Below are 27,674 nucleotides of genomic sequence, written 5' to 3' on the forward strand. Positions count from 1 at the left end.
TTTGTCCGATCCTTACGTGACATGAATGCTTAGCACCTGGTTGTCTTAATTATCTGATTCCCCCAACCACATCACATCATGACCATCATTACGTTCTTCGAGCCTTGTCCCAAACCACAACGTGAGGCTGTATTTTCAGAATGAGTTAGTTAATGAATGACAGAAAGGGGAGAGTAGAGGACACAAAATGACCTTTGATATTGATAGTGAATATTAATACTTTTGTTTATTTTTTTATTGTGAGAAAGAAGGTACAGGTGGCTAAGGAAAGAGATGTCACCAGAGAGAGAAAGACAGTGTCATCCCCACAGAATTCACTGCCAAGCTACATGGGAAAGGGGGGTGGACCCTTCAGGACCAGTCCAGATAGGTGCCATCAGCTCTCCCGTGGTTTGTGGGGATACGCAAGCCTTCCTAAGAATACTGGGCGTGTCCCAAGCTTCTCATGACCCAAGATCCCTTTTCTCCTGGCCACTCTTGTCTCTCCACGTTCCTAATTGGACTCCCATTCTCTCATCTTCCACTATTTCTATCTTGAGACTGACTCTCACAGGTTCTCCTGGCCCTCATATTTATTTCCATTTTGGAATTTGTTGACGTATGTCTTTGAATGGAAGAAGTTCTTTCAGCCTGACGTCTCAGTTCGGTCCTCAAACCCTCCCACCTCCCCCTTTCACCTCCAAGTCCCCTCTCTCCTGGAGCACATGGATCTTCACTTGGACTTCTACGTAAGTGTGACCCCCAAGGAAGGAGAGAGTGGGTAGTTCCCTTAAGACAGAGAGTGCTTCTCCACCCAGGTGAGGTCTCTGGGTGTCACTCAAATGGACTTAACTTTAGAGAATCTTTATCTCAACTCCTCCTTTCTCTCTCTCTCCCTCCAAGCTCCCTAAGCTGAATTTGATGCTCAAGTTCGAGTGAGAACAGCAGCAAGGTGTTGGCAGGTGCTCTGGGCGGCAGGCGGCAAGAATGCAGGCCCTGTATATGCGGTATGCAAGGAAGCCATCAGCTGCAACTGGAGAGGGTTGTTATGGAAAGTGTTGAAAGTGAGAAACTAGGCTGAATTGTGGGTTTGTTTATATGTGCAATCGTGGTGAGAAAGACCCAGGCAGCTGACACCGTAGCTCCCATCTCAGGGAAGAGAGCGAAAGAACTGCAGATGTTCTAACCGATATCAGCCTGTGTGACATGAGACCCCCAGGACTCCTGGCTCCTCGCCCTTCACCCAGGCCTCTGTAGGCGGCAAATCTAAACACTTGGGAACTCGCAGTCGTAGTCAGTCATCCGGCACATTATGAACTTCCACTGGCGATCCCTGTGGGAGGAGAACCAGACGATCAGTGAGAACGGAAAGAGTCGCTGCAGGTAAACAGCTCTGACAGGATCTCAGAGCAGCAGGGGTGCCTCACCTTGTTCTTAGAAGACTTTGCAATAACGACTCCAGACAACCAACGGGTCTGTAAGGTTAGTTGGCCCCTTACTGGCTATAGGCCATATGGAGGCTCTTGTTCATGGCCGGAGGTTAGTTCTCCGTGACTGAACCTCCAAGGTGCCTCCAGGATTTACAAGTTTCATGGCTCAGAGTAAAAACATTTATTAGCACCGTCTCCATTTCATTGTGAAGAAACTTCCCCCAAAAGACCATCTATTGTCCTGCCAACCCTTCCTTTCTACCCAGTCAGTACTCTCCATGACAGGGACTACTAGACGTGTACTGTGCTTCCCCTTTGAAGGCACGTGTATGGTGAGTGGGGACAACTCGAGACACCTTCCGGTGGGAAAGAGAAAGCCTGTCTTCTCCCCTATTGGAAATGGAATGGCTGTTTAAGGGATGGGATGGATTTGAAAGGGCATAGAACTGCTCAGTTTTGAAAAACAGGGTGTGGGTACCTGTGTTTGCTAAACTTAGGACTGTGTTCTCTTTTCAACCATTTAATAGACATGCAGGGACTATCTACGTTGAAGAGCACTCCCGCCGTCTGATACTATTTAACCATGGCAGGCACCATTGTTGTGAAGCCCCCTGTGCTTCCAATGTGCCCAGCCCTGCATCAGATGCTCTACGACTACGTGTTCCTTCAGTAATCCCCACAGTGACTCATTGTTTTGTGAAGAAACAGGCTCAGTGAACTGAGACTTGCTTTAAAGGATTACAAATGATAGGTGATGATATCAGATTTCAAGTGTGCTGGCCTCAAATCTTGCTCTTTCTCCTATACCACTCTGCTTCCCTTGCCAGGTGACTGCAATGCCACCAGAGGACACAGCTGTCGTGTGCTTTGCATAATTCCAATAAAGTGTGAGACTACTGGCTCGGTAGCCAACCAAGCAATTTCTTCCAAACACAGTCATTTCTCTCCTCCCCTTTCCATTCTCCAGGTGTCTAATTTGGTGTCTCCTGAACACTACAGCAGGCGGTACCTGCATCCAGCTTCTGAGTGAGAAATGTGTGGGGATGACCATGCTATTCTGGGTGGGGGATGGGAGCGGTAAGTGAATAGCCCAAGGCTGGCTTCCTAATTCTGAGGCTGTTTTTCCAGCTTTTTCCAGCTTTGTCTGTGCAGAGTCATTGGGGATAGTGCTGTTCTCCAGTACACAGCTTTGAGGACCTAGGGGAAGGAGCTGTGTATTGATATTTGTTTTCGTAAAATCATCCACAGAGGATACGGCTGGCTTTAGATGATTAATAAGCTGGTGCTGTGTGTGTTTTCTAAGTGAATTTAATTATCACAGCTAAGAAGTGCGTATCTGTGCAGGAAGAAGATAAGGAAGATCTTGTGGCCCAGCATTCATGTGATTCTTTTAAGAGGCAGTTAACAGATACTGGGAGAAATTTAGACTTTGTCCTAAAAGAATCAAGGGGTCCAGCCAGGTTCTGTTTTCCCTCCCAGATAGTACTTTTCAACTAGGGGCTCAGGGGCTACCATGGTATATTTGTCGATGGCTTCAAAGAGTTTTATTTATCACGCTGAAGGGTGTGACAGTGGGTTGGCCTAACACCTAGAGACTCGCAGGACAGACACCTGCAACAAAGAATCGTCTCTGCCCAGGGCGAGAAACTATTCCAGGAGACTCCATGAGCTACACAAGAAAGGGAAGCCCTTGTTCTGAAGGTATTTGTCCAGTGGAGGTGGGGGCGAGCATACCATCCTGAACAGAAAGAAAGAAACCAAAACTGAGGACCTTCAAGCCACTGAATGTTAACAATTGCAGCAAAATTACATGGGCATGCTCTTTTTTCCTTTCTTTCTTCCTTTCTTCCTTCCTTTCTTTCTTTCTTTCTTTCTTTCTTTTTTTTTTTAAATCTGACAGGAGGAAGGATTCATTTTAAAACACTCCGGACACACCATATCTCAGTCTTCAGTGAGTCTATACAATTTATGTGACTAATCATTTCCAAGCCAGCAAGAACTGGCCATTTCAACTGCTGAAAAATACTTCACACCAATTTTGAGTGATATTCATTCTTTACTGTTTTCATTTCCTGCTATATTATTAACCAGAAAACTCAGAACCAGTTTCCCCTTTAACCTGGGGAATCTTTAGGAGCACTGGACACTGGTACTCTCTTCTGAACTTTGGCAGACATTTTGCTGTTCAATGACATTAGATTTTTGTACTCTTTGAGTTCTTGGATCTGTATTTAAATATAGTTGCCGTGCAGCACATCACTCAATTGTTTCTCCTCAGTAGGGTGAGTTTATCCTAAGCCCCATTCCTTTTTGAAACTGTAGATGTTAGGAAATGGGTAACTAAATTAGTTAAAATCTTATCTCTAACAAAAACAAGTTGCATATGAGAACTGAGGTGTTCTCCTGTGGGGAAACAAGAATCATTGTTGTGGAGCCTGGAACATATAAAGTGCTTTTCCAAAACTATTTTATATTATATATATTTTTTAAAAGTTATAATCCATATTAAATAAGTTAATGGCAGTTAATTGAGATGCAACTGCATTTAAAAGCATAGACACAGAAGATAAATGTCACTCGGATTGCTCATAGTCTGTTAGCTGATGAGATTCTGCTGTCAGCTCTATTTGGTTTGCAAAACCTGAGTGGGTGATCTTCCTGGAATTCATTTTTGTGTGACATCATTATCACCTGATTAAAAGTGGTCACACCAACTCTTAAGGTCTGAATTTCTCCATACTTTACCATGTATTAATAGAGAACTAACCACAAGGTCTACATGAAGATCATGTCTACAGGAATTTTGAACCTTGTTTTCTTATTGTTTGAGTGTATTTGGGAGAGGACCACAAAAGAATAATGGGAGAAGTGGGAGTGGGAGTGGGCTGGGGGTGCAGGTTGCTGTTTTTCTCGAGTTACTCAAATCTTCTTTTCATTCAAGAAAGATTCCCACTTCATCATGGAATGGCTTACTCCTTTTTCATTTCTGGATGTGATTAGTTAGATCACATAGTCCACATGTTAATGTCTGCCACAGCATCTGTGTGCTGGAAATTAGTGTCTAATGTAGTCATAAGTAGTACTAAGCAGTACTAAGAGGCAAGGGTTGTGGGGGCTGGCTATGTTAAAAAGATGCTGCCCTTGTGACTATTAGTGCTTTTGTAAATAGGTTCAGGGCAACTGTCTTGTCCATCTGCTGTATGGGGACACAGTGAAAGGTCCCATCTTTAAAGCAAAGAGCAGTCCTTACCATATATCTGCTCCTTCCTTGATCTCGAATTTCCCAGCCTCTGGGACTGTGAGGAATAGATTTCTGGTTTTCATAAATGGTCCAGTCTGAGGTGTTTTGCTTTAACAGACTGAGCATACCGCGAGAATGGTTTTGTGTGTTCTTCCTATCCAATCCCTTCCTCTTCTTTTCTCTCTCCCGTCCTACAGTTCTAAGCGGGGAGCATACACAAGGCACAGGACTAGAGAGGGCCCAACTCTTTCAACTGTTCCAATCTGTTCTTGTCATGCCAAGTGCTTTCTGAAGCTGAGTACAGGAATTGCTCAGACCATCAAGGGACGCCAATATCCATCAAGTTCCGGACTCTGCTGTGGAGTAGGCTGATATCTGTCCTCCTTGGAACGGTCACTCTGCCTTGTGAGGCAGATCCTGAAGGCTCTCCCTTCTCACTGGCTCCTGCTACCTAACCAAACCCACAGTTAATCCTTAACTAAGTAGGAAACTAGAGTATGGAGGTCAGCGGGTAAAAATACCCACAGTCAGGATCCTGGCAAGAAGTAGATCCACACATCTCTAACCCCGAGCCTGCTGGAAAAGGGGTGACCTTTCTCACCTTTCCACCGCAGAGAAAGTGGTTGTTGCTCCCCGGATGTAGTAGTCATAGTTATAGGAAATCATGTCCATTTCTTCCCCATAGTGGCCTGGGTATTCTGTTGTCAGCCTGTGTGGAGAGAACAAAGGGTTGGAGCAAACAGAGGGCTCACGTGAAGGAGAGGGGGAAGAGCTTGAGCAATCGGAACTGTAGTTAGATGGTTTCTGCCAAGCCCAAAAGATAGACATCTTCTTCCGTTTCTCATCGGCCTTTCCCTAGCCATTGTCCTGTGCACTAAGCACATGCAGTAGCAGCAGCTATAACTGGAACATACACAGAAGGCTCCCAGTCTTTGAAGACATGTTGAATTATTTCCATTCTGTTCAGGTCAGCCTGTTTCACATTGGATCATGCCTGACTCATTATTAGATCATAAAATCGGTTGAACTGATTATGGTTAGCTCTCTAATGCTTTATATTGATCGTCAACCTAAAAGGGTCTAGAGCCAACCGTGGAGACAAATCTCTGGACTTGCCTGTAAGGGAATTTTCTAGATTGGGTTAACTGGGTAGGAAGATAAAAACCCTAAATGTAGATGGTGCCATCTCATGGGCTGGGGTCTTGAACTAAATAAAATAATGGAAGCAATTCATCAGTGTTCACCCATCTTTGCTTCCTGACTGGATACAATCTGGAGCTACCTCTACCTCCAGCTGCCATGACTTCTCTGCCATGATGGACTGTACCCCGGCACTGTGAGCAAATTAAGCCTTCCCTTCCTTAAGTAGCTTTTGTCAGAGCAATGAGAAAAATAACTGATATACCAGCTTCAAAGAGAACGCAACAGAATAGAAAAGTGTCAGGTCACATGGTGCATTGCTTGCAATAGAGTCTGTGTATGAGAACGTTATTCAATGTATATATGCACTTATTATATGCATATATTATGTGACAATTCAACACACATTTCTTTTGTTTTGTTTTGTTTTGAAACAGGATTTCTCTGTAGCTTTGGAGCTGGAACTAGCTCTTGCAGACCAGGCTGGCCTTGAACTCACAGAGATCCACCTGCCTCTGCCTCCGGAGTGCTGTAATTAAAGGTGTGTGTACCACCGCCCAGCCAACACATATTTCTTATCATGACTAATAATAGTTATTGTGTTTAAAATGGCCAGCTAAAATGTGAGCTTTGCAAAGATACAGCTCTACCGTTGTCATTGTTGCTCTGGCCGCTCAAATACTTCCTGCTACTTGGCAAATATTTTCTGAATAAAAAATGGCTTTTGGAGAGTAATTTAATTTGTTTCCTGGTCTATTAAAAGTGAAAGTTATCCTGTACATTTTCACTGCAGCTAGTGAAAGTGTGTGTAATATAATTACATAAGGCAGGTATGGAGTCATTAAATAATATTCTCCTCCACCAGCAGCATTGGCGCTTCTACTTCCTTTTCTTATTCCTCCTGTTTTATTCTCAAAGACTGAATCAATCCTGGGACAAATTTAGACTCCTCTGGTTCTCATAAAGAAAAGACAAAAACAAAAATGAAAACAAAGACGGCATGTCTTTTCTGAGACAGGTCTCACGTAGCCTACCAAGCCTTGAGCTCACTATTAGCAGCTAAGATAGCTTTCAGCTCTTCACACTTCTGCATTTACCTCTCAAGGGCCCAGATGACACACACGCACTCCCACTCCTGAATTCCATCTGTATCCCCAGGGCTGCTCAGGAAGCAGCTCATTTGTGAGTGGCAGTAATCCCATTTGATTTGGGTTTGCCAGGCCATTGCGTATTGAAGATAGGACGATCTTCCTTTCTGCCGTTAATGGCCTTTCTCTCAAGACTGTAAGGATTTTCACAAGATCCCCATTTACAAATCAGAAGGGTTGGTGGGTTGGTCTACAAGGAGTGCTTAGGTGCAGCGAGACCGCGGTCAGCCCAGGGAAGTGGGACTTAGAAATCTAAACCCTCTCTGTGGGTTATTGTTAGCCATCCCTTGGCCTGCACGGCTCACTCTCTCCTATGCTTTGTCTCTTTGAAGACATCATCACTAGGCCTCCTTAGATACCAAGCCTGACCCGGAGTGGTTGCATGTATTTTTACTTGATATTTCATTAAGGGAAAAATTTAAATCTCTTTTGTGCTTGTAAAGAGACCCTGAAACAATACTTCTTTTGTCTAACAACAAAAAAAAAATCTAGTTAAGTGCTTCATTGGAGAACCTAATGAGGCCTCATTTGGAGTCCACTGGCTTGTGATCTGAGGATTCGGGGACAGCTATAGGACAGCTTGCCCGGAGACAGAGGGTGCGGTATAACAGCAGAATAAAGCAGGATTTTGAGAGTGTTTTCTGTATTTGATAGAACATATTCTAGAACTTCAAAAAGCAGCATTTAGACATGATGCATAAAACTTAGTTACCAAGCATTTTTATATCTTCTCTAGCAATATTGCAGTAGACTCTGCCCAATTACCCAAACTGGTTGCCTCTTGCTTCCATTGACCTTTTGCTCTGTTCTCAGATCACTTAGATAGTTAAAAACATTTGGGATAAAATGGAAAAGAAAAACTTGCGTTTAAAATAAACACCAATAAGTTCCCTAATGCCTTTTCTGGTGGGGATTCATTATTTACTTTATAGAAAATAGGTGGGATCTCCTGTTCAGGTGGGCAGGTTTTTCTAGGAAACCTCTCTATGGTAGCAGAGTAGGTAGCAGTCCTCCAAATGTCTGGAACTTCCCGGGGGAGGGGGAGGTGTGTGCCCCTGGCATGTTTCCATCTTGGTCCCAGTTAGGTTTAGCTTTGATTTTCAGTTGTGTTTTATTTTGTTTTCATCATAAAATCAGGAGACCAAGTTTGCACTTTCTTCCAGAACCTTGGATTAAGAGAATGGCAAAGGAGGCTGGGAACCAAAAATGCGGAAGTAGAAAAGGACCCCTGTCATTGGTAGTGTGAGCCACCACTGACAACAAGAATTTCTGTTTCAATTCAGCCTAGCATTCCGTATTTTTAGTTCAATATATATATATATATATATATATATATATATATATATATATGCTCATTTATTTCTTAATGGCATCACACATACACACACAGTGTCCTAATGAATAAAAACCCCAGTAATAGTTCTTTAAACTTACAGAGCTAGAACTGAGACAAAGTGTTCACACTTTTCAGAAAGTTAAAAGAGGACAAAGGAAACAGGATGATCATGTTTTATTGGACATGTTCTTGGCTTCCTTAAGGGTAGGAGAGAGTTCAGTGTGGTTTCAGCTTTCCTATGAATTACTGTGTAGTTTCAGACAGCTTTTTGGCAAAGTCCCTCACAGAGAGTATAGTCTCACTTTCTAGCCCAGATAAAATAACCAATTAAACCTGAGGCTTGGTAAGATAAAGGGGAGGACAATATATTAAAGAAATAAGCTTATTTTAAAAGTACTTCTGAGCAATATATGGGAGCATACTCTCTTTAGTTAAAAAAACATCACTAAGCGTAGGTATATGCATGTGTGTTCATGTATGTATATGTGTGTGTGCATGTGTGGATCCACATGTGTAGGTATATGCATGTGTGTTCATGTATGTATATATGTGTGTGTGCGTGTGTGGATCCACATGCGTGTATGCTCATTTCCCCACCACTTTCAGGAAATAGTTATTGCTCACTCTTTGTTCCAGAGCTTGGAGAACTTGGTATCTTAAGCTTTGTACAGCTTCTTGTGTCAGATAGGGATGAACAAGATGGAGAGAAATTAAATGATGCCTTAGTTGTGAGCAGCCAAAACTTAGTTTGAACTGAAGGAAGATTGACACAGGACTTTCTCATCCGTGATAGCTGAACCGCTGAAATTGTCAACAGGTACAAACGGACTCAATTAACCACGTCTAACCACGTCACAGGGTGACTGGCAGAGAGATCTCTTTAAAGCATCACGGGTACATGACACCATACACATCTTTTATGAGCTAGTTTTCAAGGGCCTAGAGGAGACACTCAACAAGTCCAGACTTGGTGTGTCAAGATTGGCTTACCTTTTACACTTAGATCAAAGAAGATACTAGTTTCTGACAGGAAGTCACTGGGAACATTCTTAAACGTCCCAGTCTATTCATGATCAAGCTGCTTGCCTAAGGCCTTCCCAGACAACAATAAGGAAGGAGGATACTCCAGGGTAGATGACTTTGTTAGTGCCCTAACATTCTTAATTCATGCTACATTGGAACTTGTTTGAATTCTTTTTTGCAAAGACAGAATGATAAAAACCCAAATGGGCCTATGTGTAAAAACAATAAAAATAAAAAGACACGACGTGAAGAGTCCATGTCCTCCACAGTCTCATAAGTGCCCTTCTTGGTGTAGACAGACTGAATTCTGGGGACTTGGGCTGTGACAAACATCAAATGTTCATGCCTATCCTCTGTGGCATTTGGGGGTTTATATTTCAAACAGCTCAGCTATGTCTCACCACACAGGGGAAGCACAGTTCCCGGGATGTCTGGGACTTAAATGAGAAGAGGAAAGTCCCTGAACTTTTTTCAAACTGCTGTTTTGAAAGTGAGCCTCCAGCTTGTGCTTCAAGGGCTGCTCGGCAGTCACATTCATTTTGATTACTGTGACTGTCATCAGCCATATTATCTCCTGGCTACCCTAACCTGCACATCAGCAAGGACAGCTTCACCTCCAACTTCTCCCTTCCACTAGCCAAGCCCTTCCCCCCACCATGAGCTGTGGATTGTAGCTTTGTCTAGTGTTTGATGTATATTCTTACTTTTTTCCTGTATTGAGAGGCAGGTAGCTGTGCACTATACAAATAACAAGGGATCTGGAGGTTAGCGAGACCTCTTTGAATCAGGCTCACCCCTTTGAAGAAAATGACAGCTTCTGTACCTCAGTTTCTCCACCAGCACAGGGAAGATATCAATAGAGCAACAGAACCATTTGCTGTTAGAAGCTTATCCTAACTCTATGAATTGAAGTCATTTCATATCCATTCACTTTCAGTAGCCGACTGGTTAAATGAATGAAGAAATCAAAGTGGCTACTAGAATCCTATGGATGGAAGTGGGCTTATCTGTAATTGAGAGGTTTTGCTTTGTCCTAAGTCATTCACAGCTTGGGTGAACCGACTCCTAGACAATCAGACACATCCCTGAAATTTCTGTCTTTTGAAGTCTGAACACAAGTGATGCATCTCCGATATGCAGGCAGCAAGCAGACATCAGCATCATAAACAGGGGTGAGTAACTGGGCAGCCACTATGGCTGATGAAAGGGACAAATGATTTTGCTCAAGCTCAGAGGAACTGTGTCTGCCAGACGGAGTGCATGCAGCGTGAGAAGCTGGTTGTTAGTGAAGTAGAAAAACCTCCAAACTCAGTGTGCACTCGTTTAAAAGATCACTTTCAGGCTAATTTTCTTAAGATGTGGGCAGCTCCATCTCTGCAATTATAGCTCCTAGCTTGCTCAGGGCATTCAGTATGGAAACTTCCTCTTCACTAGGCCTCTGGGAAAGGTGCTACAGGAGACCACTCAGGCAGGGTGGGGTGACAGACTCCCAGATGGAGGGCCTAAGGATGAACACCGCATTACAGGAATGGTCTTGCCAACAAATCTCGCCTGGCGTTAATATCTGAACAACAGGCTGTGAGTTCAACGTTCTCTTTGACTGGATTATTCACAGTGAAAGGGGAGAGACAAATTATCTCCTTGGCCGAATCTTGTTGTGGACTAGAGATGTCCAGGAATTCAGCAAAGCTATTCTCTGCTTTATGACCTGAACACAAGGAGGGGTGGGGACAGTGGTGGAGAACGCTCAGTCTGACTGCCATGGCAAGCCAGGCTGGAAGGTAATGTAAAGGTCACTTAAACAGGTGACGGTGTCCAAATAGATCATCCAACAAGCCTACTAAGCAGCCTTAGATCCAAAGAAGAAACATTTAGAGAGAAAAATAGTTGCTCAATTCAAAACCCTCCATTCCCAGGACACATGGTTCACACCCAGTTGGCAGACTGCCTGGGTTGTGACCTGCAGCAGCTGGAGCTGCCTGAGGGCAGGCGATGAGTGCAGAAGGTCTCTGGAGCCTTGTGGCTCCTTTGCTGACATGTGTTTGTTGTTTGCAGACCACTGGGCTACGAATTTGGATTCTCTCATCTAAATAAATATGCACTACATTTATATATTCAGCCAGTCCAGTGGGAACCGATTAGTAAAGGCATGTCTGCATCTAACAGGAATGCGCTTTCTCGCCAGGCTTCAGCGATGCTGCAGTATCCAAGGAGACTCTTCTCAGGATGAAATCAGAACAGTACCTTGGTTCCCGCCAAACAAATAATCCCACAGGCATCTGGGAGTTGGTGATGATTTGTTTTGTTTCTAGCCTAGAATATTTCTGAGTCTCTAAATGAAATGTTGGAAGTGCAGAGAAGCCAGACCTTCACTTGACAAGCTTCGGATGCGTGCTGCCGAGAGTGTTCCAGAGTAGGAGAGAGGCTGACTATAGTGGAGCATGCCCGTAATCCCAGCACTCCCAGAACATAAAGGCAGGAAACGTTTGTTGAACATTTGAGGAAACCGTGATCTACAAAGTAAGTTCCAGACCAGCCAGGGAGACATAGAGTTTGCATCAAACATGGACCCAGAGACTGGAGAGATGTCTCAATGTTTCAGAACTCCCACTGTTCCTGAAGAGGACCAAAGTTCAATTCCAAGAGCCCATACGGGGTGACTTACAACCTCCTGTAACTCCAAATATAAGGAATCTAATGGTCTCTGGATTTCATGGGTGCCTGGATATTCATGTGCAGAAGCATGCACACACACGCACACACACACACACACACACACACACACATTTAAATTGAAATAAATCTTTAAAACAAGACAAAGTAGGAGGAACGGTCTATCCCTTCATGTGTCTAGTTCTGCCATTTAATTCAATCTGTTAAAGTGTTGTAAGAGAAGATTCCAAAGCAGAGATTACCAGCATTTTGCTATGCAGTGGTAGAGCGTTGTTGTCAATTCACTGGGGGCTATTAAGAGGATCAGGCAGAATAATGAACAACTATTAAAAAGCCACTCTGCCAATGCCAGTCTCTCTGTTCCGACTGCTCTTAGGGCTTGCAGGATGTAGCTATTCTTTTGACAACTTTTATATTAAGGGCCAGGCAATGTGCTGAGATGCTGAAGAAGTGAGAATTTATGACCTTGGGATTTCATTCAATTTAGAAAGGTATAATATAGCACCATGACTCAGGCAATTTAAAGATCCTGCTGAAGTGTCTAGACACCCTTCAAACAGTGAGTCATACGCTGTCTTCTACGGTGTTTAGCACATGCCCATCCTGCCACTTCTCCGAGATCTCCCTGGAAAATGCACCACTTCCATAGGACACCAGATGAACTCTCTGCTCTGACACTATGCTGTCTGAGGTAGAACCAATCACATTGAGACACTCATTTGTGGAGTCTGCTTCTGAACTGACTTATGATGTTGCTCTCCTTACCCTGTGATTCTGACCAATGGTGATACATCTGGACCTGGGGTGGGGTGAGGGAAAATGAGGAGTTGGGGGTTGGGAATGCAGAGTGCAGGATCACTGAAGACCGAGGCTTGGGGATAAATTTTTATGAAACCTGAATCTTTCTGTCAATTCAAGAAAAGTTGCTCAACTCATTTTGACCATTGTTAATTATCAAGGCTTTCTGCTCCTGTGCATATTTTTATACTCATTAAACTCTTAGTGTTATAAGTGACGAGCTGCATCTAAGGGGGAGTTGTTTCTAACGAGAGACAGGGCATGTAATATTTATGGGGAAGGAACCCAGGTGACAACTGTAGTCTGGGGCATCATTAGATCAATAGCAGAACCTGACACACAAGGACTTATCTTTATCAGGCCTTGGCACCCAAGTGAACAGGGGAAGCTTCAAGAATCAGTGTCAAAGTGCTGACACACAATACAGAAGGCCTGAGAAGGCAGGGCTTCCGCCTCTGTCCCAGCCGTCTCTTCGTCCATTCTCAACCTCTGTGGTCAGTCAGATTTTCTACAGTCAGGGAGCCCAGGCATTTATCTGCTCCATGGCTGGAAGCCTTGGGCCCTAAGCCCATTCCCTCTTGTTCTGTTTGTCCAGGACCCCAGGCAGCAGCCATGAGTCTCTGGCCACAGCCACTGTGGGCTCTCTCACCCATCATGGTAGAGACCCCAGGCTCTCGCTGCGGTGGAACTGTGGCTGTCCCACATCACTCTTCCTGGGGAGGAATGACACAGTGCGACCCCTGCTCCTCTGCATATCCAACTCCTTTCACGTGTTCTGGTTTTTGCAAGATACTCTAGGCCTTGCATGGTGTTTCTGGATAGTGTCTGCCTCTGAAAGGTCCCTTAGATGGCCCCTCCTGCCATTGGGAAAGTGGAGGGAACACTACTTTAAAACAGGCCAGCTTTGTGTGATTACAGCCAGTAACAATGACAGGTTCCTGTGATCTCATAGAACCCTCTCACTGTAAAACCAGGGGGTCAGCTAAAGTCTTCATTAGTTGACCAAATGTGAGAGTCTGTGGTGTGCCTGATGTTACTAGGAGGTTTTGGGATCTGGGGAGAGAGGCTTCTTGCATAAATATGGAGACCTGAATTTCATCTCCAGAACCCATATCAAAATCTGAGTATAGTGGCTCACCCTAGTGACCCCAGCATTGGGGAATCCAAGATAGGATAGCTGAGGCCCATTGGTCAGCCAGTCTAGACTAAACACAGTAAGACCCAAGTCCCAGGGAGGACTCTTGAAGAAAACAAGGTGATGTCTCCTTAGGAACTATATCCCAGGTAGATATTTAGCATCCACACGCATGTGCACCTGCATCTGAACACATGTTCATCCACACGCAAACAAACACACATATACACACAGAAATAAAAGTTCTTTTTAAATGACTTCACATGCATTAGCACAGAGATCTCCATGAGCACAGAGCTTATAAGGCAGAAGTGAGAGGGTGGGGATGGAGAATAAAAAATCTACTTGAGTTAAAAACAACAACAACCTATTTTCTGGGAAAAAAATTACCTTCCTCCGCACGTCCCCCAGAATCTCTTAACTGCACACCCAGCTGACAGATATTAAGAAGCCACTTATGACTGGGAATGTGGCACAGTTCTGGAACATGTGGCTAGAATGCCGGAGGCCCAGCACTGCAAGAAAGCAAGAAACTTCTGCCCAGGGTTCAATCTCTTTTCTCTCTCTCTCTCTTTTCTCCCCCACCCTGTGCACACACACACACACACACACACACACACACACACACACACACGAGAGAGAGAGAGAGAGAGAGAGAGAGAGAGAGAGAGAGAGAGACTAAGGTCAAAGCACTGTGCTAGACTGACACTGGATACAAAGATCAAAGTTTTTTCTTATACCAGGTTCTCAAAGTCTAGGTGGAGAGAAGCGTTCATACGTAAATAGAGTGTAACAGTATGTTGTACACCTGTGAAGGGTCAGGGCTACCTACATCTGAGCCTCAACTGCCTGAGGATGCCTACTCTCTCAACTACACACTGCAAACACTCCTCTGGGTCAAACACTGACACCATCTAGGAAGTATTTCTTTGGAAACTGGAAAAAACAATCTTATTAGTGTGGTAAATACATCACTAGGCTGATGACTATTTTCACTTGTTTGATTAGATACATTATTCTCCTTTCATCTGGCTTGTAATGCCTTGCTACAAAAGATGCTCACTGCGGTGTCGGAGGAGCCGTTCTCTTGGCAGGTAGGAAGGGGGGATTGGTTCATCCCTAGTCTCCCTTGCTGCTTTAGAACCCAAATCCTCTTTGCAGACTGAAACCTGGATTGCCTCTTGGCTAACACACCTCTGGAGTGATTACAGTGTAAGGACTCAGGACAACCTCAAAGTTCTTTTGGGACTTTGAATTTCAGCCTGCATTTCAGGGGTTCAGAGAAGCATGCCATTGGGTGTCCTTGGGGAGTCTGAAGACTCCGGACATTCTTCATACACTTTTACATAAACTGGTAAGTTTGCTTTCCTTCCAGATCACAAACTGTCATTTTCATCGGTTTTTTTTTGTTTTGTTTTTTAATGGAAACACAGTAAACAAATATCACCACCATTTCATCATTTTCAGTGGTGCCCTGAGGTTTCCAGAGAAGCGAACGTGACTTTCCAAAGATAGGGCAGTTTCAGTGGGGCATGAAGCAGAGACTGCAGTGAACGGCAGCATGGAAGCTGCAGCTAAGGACTCCCCTTGTCTTTACCAGCCCTCCTTGGGCCCAATACAGCATGCAGATTTTTAGACTTCAATCCGGACCTGCCCCTGCTGAGTCAGCAGCCCTTGGCATGCCAGCTCGCCTGCGGGGGTGGAGTAAGAAGTTCGGTGGAACTAGAGGCTTCTGCTCCATCATGCTGCTTCCGACACGGGCTGACTTTGAGACCTGAATTGAGTGTCATTACAGCAAGAGGAAAACTGCAAAGGTGTTGTTTTTGGTTTTTTTTTTTTTTTTTTTTTTTTTTGCGTGGGGGGAAGGTTGTGGTCCTCTAGAGACATAGTGAACCTCTGGGGCGTCTGTGGAGTAGCATTGTGATTGCAGAACTCAAATAGATCTTTCAGGGCTGTCCTCCCAAGCATCTGACTACAGAGAGACAAATTACTTGCATGAGCCGAGCTTCAAATGTTGAAGGTTTAAATGCCTGAATTGTTTGTGGACCAAGGAATTTGGGCTGAGTTCTGTTGTTAACATCGGGTGTGAGTTAGTGGGGTAAACACAAGTCTGTGTACTCTCCTAGACAATTGGAAGGCAAGGTCAGGAAGCACCTGGCTTCAGTTCAGAGAGAGAAGGACATAGGGCATCACAGACAGCCTGCCAGGTGACTCAGGAAACACCAGCATCGCCTTGTTATTGCTGCTATTGCTGTTTTGCTTTCTGTCTCTAACTCTCTATTAGACTGTGCTCTATGAGAGACTTGGTTACTCCTGGAGGTGCTGCAGGAATATGGGTCCCAAACAGACCTGAATGTATGTATGGTGAAGTTATCATGGCAGAAGGAAAAGACATGGGTGGGAGTCAGCAGCCTTCAGCTGCTGGGTGGTTGACCAGTCACTGCTTTACTGCATTGTTCTTTCTTTCTTATGGTAAAAGAGGGGTAGGAGAACGTCGGGTTGGATAACCCTTTCCAGTACAAGAATATTCCTTAGCCATTCGTTCTCTTAAATATTCATTCTAGCTGCTGCTGATCAAGCTGGTTTGTGACACCTTGGACTTATTTGAAGGACCAGATCATCATAGGCTCCCACTGCCCCCAGGAGCTATGAGGGATGAGGTTTAGCTCCCAGACTCACCAGCAGGAATATGGGCATCTCTTGCTGTAACGACAGCAGTAAAATTGCCATTCCCGGTCCAGCACTGACTCGAAGTAGCGGCTCTGGAATCCGGCCACCAGTCCGTTGTTGGAACAAGTCTGGTACCTGAAGAGAAGAGACCATCAGGGGAATGATAGATGCAGACCCTTTCTCAGACCCTCCTGACACAGTGACACACTCTCTCCCTGATCCACACACCTACAAGTTGTTCTGTTTGGTGCAAAGGACAGATGTTGTAGAGTAGAAACTACGTGCTCATCATTAAAGCGCAAATGACTCAGCAACTTTCAGTGGAAGGAAGTTTGGGAGACTTGGCGCCTGATGACTCTCCAGAAATACACAGTTGGATGGAAAGATATTTATGAATTTTACAAATCAGGATGCTATAAGCTGTTTTACTTGAATTTAAACTAGAAAGCTGACACAGAACTAAGATGAATTGTTGAGCGCCGAATAAACATTTCACTGTCTCCCAGCACAGCACACAAAGTATAGATAGATGCAGTGACTCTCCAGGGGAACCTAATGGGAAGTCTAGGATCATAGTTAGCATTCTCCCTGTATATCCAGAAATCTTTCTATCGCCTTCTAAGTGGGTCTCTGAACTCCCCCCTCTAGAACCTACAGAGGTGCCAGAGACATGGAAAAAATCCCCACAGAAAATCCACAGACTGAGTTCAAACTGTCTCCAAGGGCCCCTTTCCTGCCCTGTCAGTCCGGATTCCTCCAGTACAGTTAGCCCTCCCCTCTGGTCCTTCACTAGAGCGAAGTTTTACCTTCTTCTGCCTATGGGGCTGGTCTTGGTACCAACCCCTCTCATCTTTAAGGCATCTCCCTTAGTGAAGAACAGTAAGGTTCTTCCCCCTTCGGTCCATCTCCAGCACCTCAGCCCATCCTTTCCCCTAATCACACACTGCCTTTCTGCTGGGATGATAATTTTCCTCCTGGCTGCAGAGCTTCCTCGCCTTATGCAGGGAAAGCTTTTGTAGTTTTTTGTAAATTTCCACATGCTGTTTTTTGTTATTCTAACTGATTACTGGAAAAAGAGTAGGGGTTGGTTTAGTGCAGGGTTCCGAGGGTGGGGGAGTCCTAGAGCCTGGTGCTGGCATGTGGTGAAGACCTACTTACTGCACCGGAACATGGTGAAGGGCATCACAGGTCATGACAGAGCAATGTGCCAGTTTGGGTCTTTCCTTCCCCGCTTATGGAGCAACTAATTCCATCATGGGATCCTTACCTGTTTCTTATTACCTTTCAAAGGACATACATTCAAACGTCATCCGCACATGAATTCAAGGATCAAGCTTACAATATATGAACTTTAGTGAGCATACTCAAATCATAGTACAAACCCCTCCAAATCAGGTCTTCAGCTACTTTCATGTCCTTCAGTTTTCTAGGCACCTGGACCATCAATCTATCCCTTCTCATGTGAAACAGGAGATAGTGGCCAATGGTACATAGTACAAAGGCTAGTAGATTAACCTTGTTTTCCAAACAAAACTAAGTTTCTAGAAAATATGAAAATGGGGTAATGAGTTCCCTATGCTGACTACTGAGGGAGACCTTGGTGAACTGTAACACTGGGGCATCTAAGTGACATGTTCTTTTTCATCGCTGGAAATTAACTCATACATCTGTACTTTTCATTCATTTGCCATTTATGTGCACATTTATGCACATATACATTCAAACATACACTTTTATCCATTCATCCACTCAACAATTTATTACTGCTCCATTTTAACCAGTGTATACTGTGATGAGAGAGAAATTGATAGGTAGGTGGGATGTTTGCTCAACCATGTTTCTCAGGAGTGGCAAGAAGTTCAGAGTAGAGAACTCAGCTCTATGAGGTCAATAATGAAACCCATAGAGTTTAAGACAGATGGCTTTCGATTGTCTAGCCCTTTATACCTCAAGAGTGTAGTCACTTTGGCCTTCTACATGTGTCATGGATTACTGCTGTCATAGTGTGATGCAAAAACAATACTTGAGTCTTCTAGGTGGCCCTAGCCATCTCAGTTCCTTATCAGTATGGTACATGGGTATGAGGAAACCAGTATAAGCTCTAAGGGTCATGGGCAAACCCTAAGGTCTTCAAAGAGAGAAGGCAGAGCACACTGGCACTCTCTGCAAGTTCCTGTTTTGTCATCATTAAGCAACCACCTTCCTCCAAAACAGAACCTTTGACTCTCCATCTGGCGTGTGGTTTTATCCACCGCTGTGTTTTGTGTACTCAGATCCCTACAAGGAAGAGTTCCCACAGTGGTAGGTTTTACAAATTCGCCTCTGTCTCTCTGTGGACAGCCAGCCCATGATTTTGTGAGAAGCGTGCCACCTCAGATAATGCTCCCCTGTGAAGAGCAATTGCACCCTACATGCTTCTAGCCCCCAGAACATTTTTAGAAAGGTAGCCAAACAATGGTGCTCCTCCCCAACTTCAGTTAGATCATCTTCATAGTTTGGGAGTGTGAACCTGTTGTGAGTTTGATGGTGTGGAATTGTTCCTTCCAGAACTGGACCTTGGTCGGGGTATGTACTCACAATGTGAAGATGGGCATGATACAGTGAACCATAGGCTGTGCTTCTGGACTGTGCTCCATTGTTAGCTGAGTCATCCAGATCAGTTGTCAAGCCATCTTGACATCTAATCACCTAGATTTTCCCTCTGTAAAATGGGCATAATCATAGCATATGCGCATACTTCTCTGAAAACCAAATAAGACAATGCATAGGAAATTCTGAGGATTCTGGTGTTTGAATGCTTTATAAATCACTTACTGTTGCTATGCTTTGGTCTAATCTACACAGCAAGTTGGAATCTACTTCATGAGAGCTGCTCCCTTGTGGAGTGTCCACAAAGCATCACACACATTCTCTGAGTTGTTGGGCCCCTAGGATGGAGCTCACTGAGATTGGATGCCTTGGCCACTCTCTACACAGAGACTCTATTATCTCTTATCACCCAAGTAGGTAGTACAGTCCTTGTGGGAAAAGGTCATTTGATCTTTATTTTGTATCCCTCATAATGCCTGAGGCTTGTCCAGTAAATGTTTGACCAGCTATCTCCTGATATCAGGGGCAGACTTAACTCCTGAGGGGTTATCATTTGAGTCTTTGAAAGGCTCTGGAACTCTAAGTAGTTTCTATGAAAACTGGAGCAATGGTTCATTTGTCTGTTTCTATCTTCTGTTTCAGGAGCAGCCTTGTTGGGGGATGAAGGTGCAAAATGGGTATCATTTTATGTAATTCTCTCTCACTGTTTGTACTCCTAGTCACCTTTCCAATCGCTTCTTATAAAACAAAGCTTATGACAACCCTGGGCACAGCTGCAGAATTGCAGGCCCAGGTACAAGGCAGGCGAGAAGAGGTGAAGGCAACTCACCAGTCTGAGAGAGGGAGCTGGAAGGTTCTGTATTGTTCAACATACAGAAACTCAAGCAAGAAAAAGAAACAGAGGTACAATGGCATAGCAAGACCCTGGTGCCCTTCTCCACATAGGCTTGCTGCTTTTGAATGGTCTGCAGAATACAGCCTCAGCTCCAAGGCTCTAGCGTTCCTGCTGAGTGTGACATTGACCCCAAACTTAGCAAACTCTAAGGAAATGCTCCCCTGGCACATGAGGGCCTGATATCCTGCTTCAGAGACCATCCTCTCATTCTTTTTCATGATCCCTTTGAGAATCAATTTCAGCTTCAAAAACAAGAGCATTATCAGGTGTGCTCTGCCTGAGACTGGGAGTTTTCTGGAAGGGAAGCTGTGAGGCTATTACTCTTTCTGTCCCAGCGACATTTACAGACGTGTTTGTAGGAAAATGGCCTTTCTGGAAATGATTTATCTCAAGACCATCACCTTAGTAGCAAAGACAGACTATTTTCCCTTATGTATGCAATGGTAAAGCAGAAATCATGGAATCGGCAGGTGGGGAGTCTCTTTCCCACTTAACCTGAACATGCTCTACTGAATGTCATTTACATGACTGTGAGGACTCAGTGAAGTGTACCTGGATGAGCGTGGCCAAGCTAGTAACTAAGTAGAAAAGGATCTATATCTTGGTTTATACCAACACTTTCAGGCATGCTCCTTCCAAGGACGTACAAAACAAGCCAACACAGCAGTTATTGTCCTTTTGCTTCTGTCAGTACCTCAGCCGGACTTTCTGATATTATCCAGTCTGGGATGGTCAGAGAGGAAGAACATGAGTCAGAGGTGGGAGGGCATCTTTTCTTTGCTGTTTTTTAAGTTCTCTCTGGAGTTTTTGTTTCTCCTTTGATCTCTGCTAGCCCTGTTTAAAAATGTAGAAAGCCCAGTATCTCAGTGCATTGGAAATGGGATTAATTTGGATATAGAAGGAGAGGCCGCAGTACCATGTTGATCAGTGCTGCTCAAAATACTTTTAAATTGGATAGTCCAGTCGTATCGGTCTTGCCCCTCTTCATCAATACACATGTATTTTATGGGCTGTTAACCATCCAGCCCCATGGTCAGGCTGGACTAAGAGCAGTAGACACCAGTGGCCAGCTCCCTGCATTGTAGGGACCCTGTGTTACAGCCTTCTCACTTTCCAAAATCTGTTTCCATTCCTCAAAGTGGATAATTATAACACAGAACCAAGCTTTAGATTTTTAATTTTGTTTTTCCCGGAATAGTTCTTTGGTTATCACTTGCCATTTAAAACACAGTCCACAGAACTTTAGAGCGTCGATTAAATCTTTCAAAAAGTGTTCATTAAAAGTCTGCTCTGTCCACAGTCTGGTCTCCTTCTTAGAGCACTGGTATTGACAGGCAGATGCTCTGATGTGGAGACAGTGTAAGCAAGAAGCAGAGTTGGACCAATGATGGAAGAGCAGAGAAATGGAAAACTGGACAGGGGTGGCAAGGTCATGACATGGTAAGGTAATGATAAGGTAATGGGTAGGGATAAAAACTTAGGACTGGAGAGATGGCTCAGTGATTAAGAGCACTGACTGTTCTTCCAGAGGACCTGAGTTCAATTCCCAGCACCCACATGGCGACTTATTGCTCTCTGTAACTCCATACACGCCTGTGAAACACAAACCAATGCACAGAAAAAATTACAAATAAAATAAATTATTTAAAAACTTAGATGGAGGATAAGGCTGCTTAATACTAAAAACTTTGACTTTCTGGATTTTCTTAACCTATAATCCTTGGGGCCTCCTTGAGAAATGGTTAGAGCTGAACCCCCTCAAGGAGACATGCACAGCCTCAGAGAGTGGATACCAGAGGGCAAGAGGCAGTTCCAGCCTTCGTTCCCTAGTAAGTGTCACACTTGTAATTCAGATGGATGCTTTCTTTCCTTGTGATGTATTGATGCAACCATCACACATTTCATTTAAAATCATCTTCATCCAACTGCCTCCCAGTGCATCAATGCGTTTTGAAAGCAAATACCATACAACTCATCATCAATGACGGGACCCTGGTCTTTTTAAATAATGTCCAGCTGTATATAGTCTGCTCTTCCTGCGGTTCCTGGATACTAGTTCTGCTGCCTGGCTCCATGTTTAAGGCCTGGAAGACTGTCTACTGGGTATGAAGCATAAATAACCTGTCAGATGGAAAGATCCATTATAGAAAAGCAGTCAGAAGAGACTACTCAAAGGCCTCTGAAGAGATCCACGATATTTCATGAGATGTTCTTATATCCTGAAAGTTTCTATGCAAGAACAGCAAATGGAATTAGCTGTGGGGGTTCATGATCGTCAGTTATTAGAATACATTTTAACCTGTTGGTCTAATGCCCCCTCAATAGCTATTAAACTATGGTGAGTATTCAAATACTTAAAGTTGTGCATTTACTCTTCCTAGAGTCTGACTGAATTACACGCTTCAAGAGCCACGTGTCCTGCCACCCTGCTTTGTAACTTACCAACTGTGTGTGATTTGTCTCAGTGAGTCTCAGTTTCCACTGAGTGTTCCCAATACTGTTGTGGAGACCAAACAAGACTGGACTGTGAGTAATTCAAGGACACAGATTTATGTCACTAATCTTCATATTCTCACAGTCCAGCAAAGTTTATAACAACCACTAAATGGGCAAACAAATACACAAATGGCACAGGCTGCAAGCTCCAGCACCACGCAAATTAGGGCATGGGTCATCCAACTTTTGCTTAGTGTGATGATGTCACTGGCTTTTTCGTTGCTTGACTCTGAGCTTTCATTTCTAATTGGTGGTGTAAGGAGATGGTTCTACATTCTCTTCAAACCCCTTCTAGTCTTGGGATTCTTGGATACTGTGACATTCTGTTTGACTTTGAATTTCCCATCAAGCAAGTCAAGCCCGAATTCTTAGTTTTTAACTTTTCACTGTGAAATAAGTTTAGGTTTAAGGATGACATAAATTTCACATCTGTCCTTCACCAAGCTTTCCCAGAGCAATCTCACATAACTCGAGCATGTTTCTAAATACTAAGAAATAATATTAACCGAACCCTAAACTCTAGAAATTACTATGATTTCATCTGCTTTCCCATTAATGTCATTTTATTGACCTAAGAGTCAAGCCACAATAATATGTAATACTTAGTCCTTATGCCTTTGAAACAAAGAGTTTACTATGAAATGTTTTAGTTTACTGAAACAAAATTATAGGAGAGTATAAATTTAATAATGAGTTCATCTTGTGAAAACAGTGCATGTCAACCATGCTCTATACATGTTTTAATGATTCTTGGGGAACCTTAAAAGACCATTCTGCATATTAGTAGATACAGAAAGCCAAAACAAAATGCTGAACACTGTCTTATAAATTTGGAAATACCAGAAATAAAGACATAAGCAAAATGGTTTACCCCAGAGAAAATCTTCGTTGAGGGCAGTGGAGGTACTGTCTGGGATTCAGGCTGCCTCAAGCACCAACTAGAATGATTTGATCTTTCAGTGTGCATTTATTGGGGGTCTGCTACGTGCTAGCATTATTCTAGGTACTGGGAACACAGAAGCAAATGAGACAAAATTCCTAAGTTCATAAAACTCATATTTAGTGAGGGAAACAAATAACAAGGAAATATAGATCTAGAAGTAAGTATATTCAGGAAACAGAACGTACTGAGGGTATAGAGGATGAAGGACATTGGTTTAATGGAAGAGAGCTTTGTGCATTTGAAATACTAAGCACCACGAGCTGGAATGATTGTTTGGCACTGCACAGCATAGCACATTGTAGACTGTGGAAACCAAAGTTCCTGACTTACCCTGATGCTGACATAACCCTGTGGAATAGTTGTCCTTCCTTCTCCTTTCACTTATGTGGATTGTCATGGATCAATTTATTTCAAAATTCAGCTCCAAAAAAACAGATGCTTTAAAAATGTCCCTGCAGATTCTCTGAAGTACAGGAAGTAGACATGGCACACTATACTACAACACTCTTCCTCCACATACAGACTTCACATAAATTTGGTGTGTCCAAAATAAGTTTCGTCAAATTCCATAGTCACTAAATTGCTATTGACTGCCCTTACACGGATGTTAAAGTCCTAGATATTTGTTTTCTATGCAGAGTTAGTTTAGAATTCCCTTCTTCTTCTCCTAGAAGCACTATGCCTTTGACTTCTCCTCTCTCTTCTCACCTTTGTAGAAGGAGCTGAATGCCTAAGGGACAACACAGCTGCGGGGTGTGGAGAACCCTAGCTCAGAGGACCTATCACCCTTGGACAACTCAGCTTCATTACAACTTCCGGTTTCATCTCGCTCCACACGAAACTTGGCCATCCTACAGTACACACCATCCAAAGTCAGAGGAACCCCCTGAGAACACCCTGATACCCCCACCCCCCAGGTAAATGTAGTCATGGAGGACGAGGTAAGGCCACCTGGGAATTTCACTGGTAGAAACAGACACCCTGCTTTGGAATGCCCTATTCGAAGCAGTGACTTTCCGCATAGACACCGTAAGTAGCCGCACTCAGCTCTGAGAGCAGCACCCTGTAAAGATGGCTTCCCATTAGCAAGTTCTCTTCAGCAGATCCTGTGTCTTGTCAAGTTTGTGTTTGTCCCTCTTAAAATAAACCTGAAAGCTAATTTACTTACACAAGACAGCCAAATTGCAGAAAACTCACCAACAACGCCTCCCTAGAACAGTGTAACAGCCTGCTGCCAGCAGGGGGTGGGGGTGGGGCGACACGTAATTGCTCCCCAGCCTGTGAGCAATTTCTTTCCTTCCAAATTTTTCACTGAGACTGCAGTCTGATCTTAAAGTCGTGACCGTCTAGGAGAAAGTGCCTGGAGCGTAATTGGTACCAGTTCTGGGGCATCTGGAACATGTAGTGGAGAAGCTGTTTTGCACGGTTCTGACTTTCTATCCCTGTGATTGGTGGAGATGGGGAGAAGAAGACAGCGGAGAGTGAAAGGAGAAGAGCAGAGATCTTAGAGTCCAAACATCAAAATTACACAGGAAGAGGAGGGGAGAGACACCGTGCCTGTCAACGTCACACTGGTTCCCCCATAGACAAAAACAAAACAAACAAAACAAATCAGTTATTTTGTTTGTGTGTTTGTTTTGTTTTTGCTTCTCTTCAAATAGTTTGGAAGTTCATGGTAAAGCGACCGCAAATGGCCACATTTTAAACTAGACAGCATTTAGCTTCTCTCCTTAGTTGGGTGAACACAGAGCTCAAGGGACTGCAAGCAAGAGCCAAGCACACTCAGAAGTGAGCAGCTGCTTGGTGGAACCTGTCTGGGGGTTCATCCTCAGCAGGAGGCAGCAGAGAGACACCTGAGGGGCTAAAGTCACACTGCTTTTTGTCTTTAGCACCAGAACCAACACCCCAGCCCTGACTTAGAGCAGGGCTCTCCTGTTTTGGCTTGAGCAATATTCACTAAGCACTGTTCTTCTGTGGCTCTAACCACGGGGGTTAGAAAGAGGATCCATTTACACGATGGTCCCCTGGGGTGGGTGGCTTGGACAGACATTTGCAACTAGGTCATTTCCACCCTTGAAGCCAAGCAATGAGCCGGACTGCTAAGAGACACCGGTATCTGTCCTCAAGGCAAGTCTCTGAGGCATCTCTGTGTCTGAACGGCTTTTGGATCATTAAATCTCTTTGACAGAGACAGAGAGGCTACGTGGGGCCTAACAAAGCCTGTCCAGGTGGCCTTGGTCTGCACCTGCTCCTGTAATTGCTCTCTCTTGGAGCTGGCTGGTCGTCTCCTCAGGAGCTGAAAACAAACTGACACCTTCCTCACCAGGGCTGGGCTTCTGTGGGGGTCTTGGAGATCCCACCTTCTCCCAGGATGACGAACTACTTGCCTGTGCTTCTGGGCCCCAGGCTCTGCTGACAAGAGTCCACCTGAGGTGGAGGCAGCAGGCTCAGCATGTGTTCTTTCAAGCCAAGACTTCCTGGATCCAAGGCTTGTCTTTCTAGCTGAGGAAAACCACCTTATTTCTCAACCAGAGTTTGGATACCTACAGCATGATTTATAGGCTCATTTTAAGCCTTAAATGAGATAATTGTGTTAAGTTCGGTATGGTGTGTGGTTAAGGAAGCTCTCAATAAATGAGACTGTTCTTACAGATGCCCCCTTCTGTCCAGCTGCTTCCCTCACCTGAGCCGTTTTCTTCAGGAAGGGTGGTATTGTCGCTACTAAAGTTTAACGCTAACCCCTTCCAGTCCTCCACTCCACCAGTGTCTTGCAGGAGCCCCACTCACAGTTGTCTTGCTGGGCAGACACTGTATGTGGCAGCCTTCGGGCTACCTCTTCCCTCAGCCTGACTCTCTCAGGGTCAATCTCCACCCTCTCTGCAAGCCCTAAAATTAGGACTGTATTCAGACAGCTGTGAGTGACTGGTCTAGCCATCACTGGCTCCTGAGACCAGTCTCTCATCAAATACCAGGGCTGGGACTGTCACATAAGAAGCACAAGCTGGGACCGATTCGCCTCCATTGATTAGGGTAAAGGGCAGACAGCAGGAGAGCACCTCTAAAAACCTTTGGTAAACTATATCCTGGTAATAGAGGCCACTTTAAATTGTGAGAGGAGGGAAGAGAATAGGAGGAGAGGGATAGAGAGACACACAGAGAAATCTTAGCACTAAAACTCCACAGCTCTGTTTCCACAACACAGCAGACAGCTGTCTGACTTTACTCCCCTTTGCTTCTATGTCTCAGACCCTTCTGTCCAATCACTTGCTCTGAATCAATAGTTCTTAGACTCTTGTGTGCTGAGGACCCTGCTGTTTATTTTCTTGACTCTTCTGGAGTAAATGTTTTCAGAAAACAATAAACCATTACCAAACGAAAACACCGTTCTAATGTCACAGCGACGCTCCCTTCTATAAGTTCCTTAAGAAATTTCTTTTTCTTTCTTTTTTTTACTTTTTATTTTATTTATTTATTTATGCAGTTTGATAAATATTCTCCAGACACACACCTGACCCGCAGGCCACACTAAGCCCAGGGATGGCCTTTGAAGGAGTAAAAGCACAAAGAAGTCCATCTTCCACGGACATATCCCACTCTGGTTTTCCACCTCCCAATGTCATCTACGTTGTACCAGCCCTGCCCACGAGAGCATGCAACAGCCAATTTAGGATAAGCCCAGGCAAAGAGCAGTGCTCAGCCTTGGGGACCAAATTCCTCCCTGGAGTACAAGCACTGACGTCCCATCCCAAGTGCACTGGCTGGCTGCTCCTTACCATTCCATGCCAGCTCTGTTGATCTCCTCCCACCAGCACTCTGTGGGCTCCCCGAGGCTTTGGGGTGTGGGCATGCAGGCGTAGTTCCATTGTCGGTCAGAGCCTTCCTTCTTGCTAAAGATGCTCCTCACAGCGACCACCACTTGGCCGTGGGGACACTGGTAGCTGAAGCCTTGTCGGTTCAGATTCACCCAGCCATCGTCACTGTAGTCGTGATATTGCTGGTATGGGTACCCATAGTCCCCGTACTGGCCCCAGGCTGTGGTTACCAGAGGCAGAAGCACCCACAGAAGAGTGAGGTCCATGCCGCCCGACCTTTGGCAAAAAACAAAAAAAGTCACCCTAAGCTGTTGGGGCTGACTTTTATACAGCCGCCGCTGACATGTGGCTCCCAGATGCGGGCGA

General features: G+C 44.4%; 1 protein-coding gene across 1 annotated transcript; it reads right to left on the reverse strand.

The window, feature by feature from the left end:
- Window positions 1-206: 206 nt before the first annotated feature.
- On the reverse strand, window positions 207-27,674 carry Dpt (dermatopontin). Its single transcript, XM_048421543.3, has 4 exons — window positions 27,270-27,674; window positions 16,583-16,708; window positions 5,252-5,359; window positions 207-1,312 (listed from the first exon to the last, which is right to left on the reverse strand). The coding sequence occupies exons 1-4, from the start codon at window positions 27,572-27,574 to the stop codon at window positions 1,246-1,248; spliced, it is 606 nt and encodes a 201-aa protein (XP_048277500.1). The 5' UTR covers window positions 27,575-27,674; the 3' UTR covers window positions 207-1,245.

The sequence above is a fragment of the Myodes glareolus genome, chromosome 5 (assembly GCF_982192425.1).
Source record: "Myodes glareolus chromosome 5, mMyoGla1.1, whole genome shotgun sequence".
Lineage (NCBI taxonomy): Eukaryota > Metazoa > Chordata > Mammalia > Rodentia > Cricetidae > Myodes > Myodes glareolus.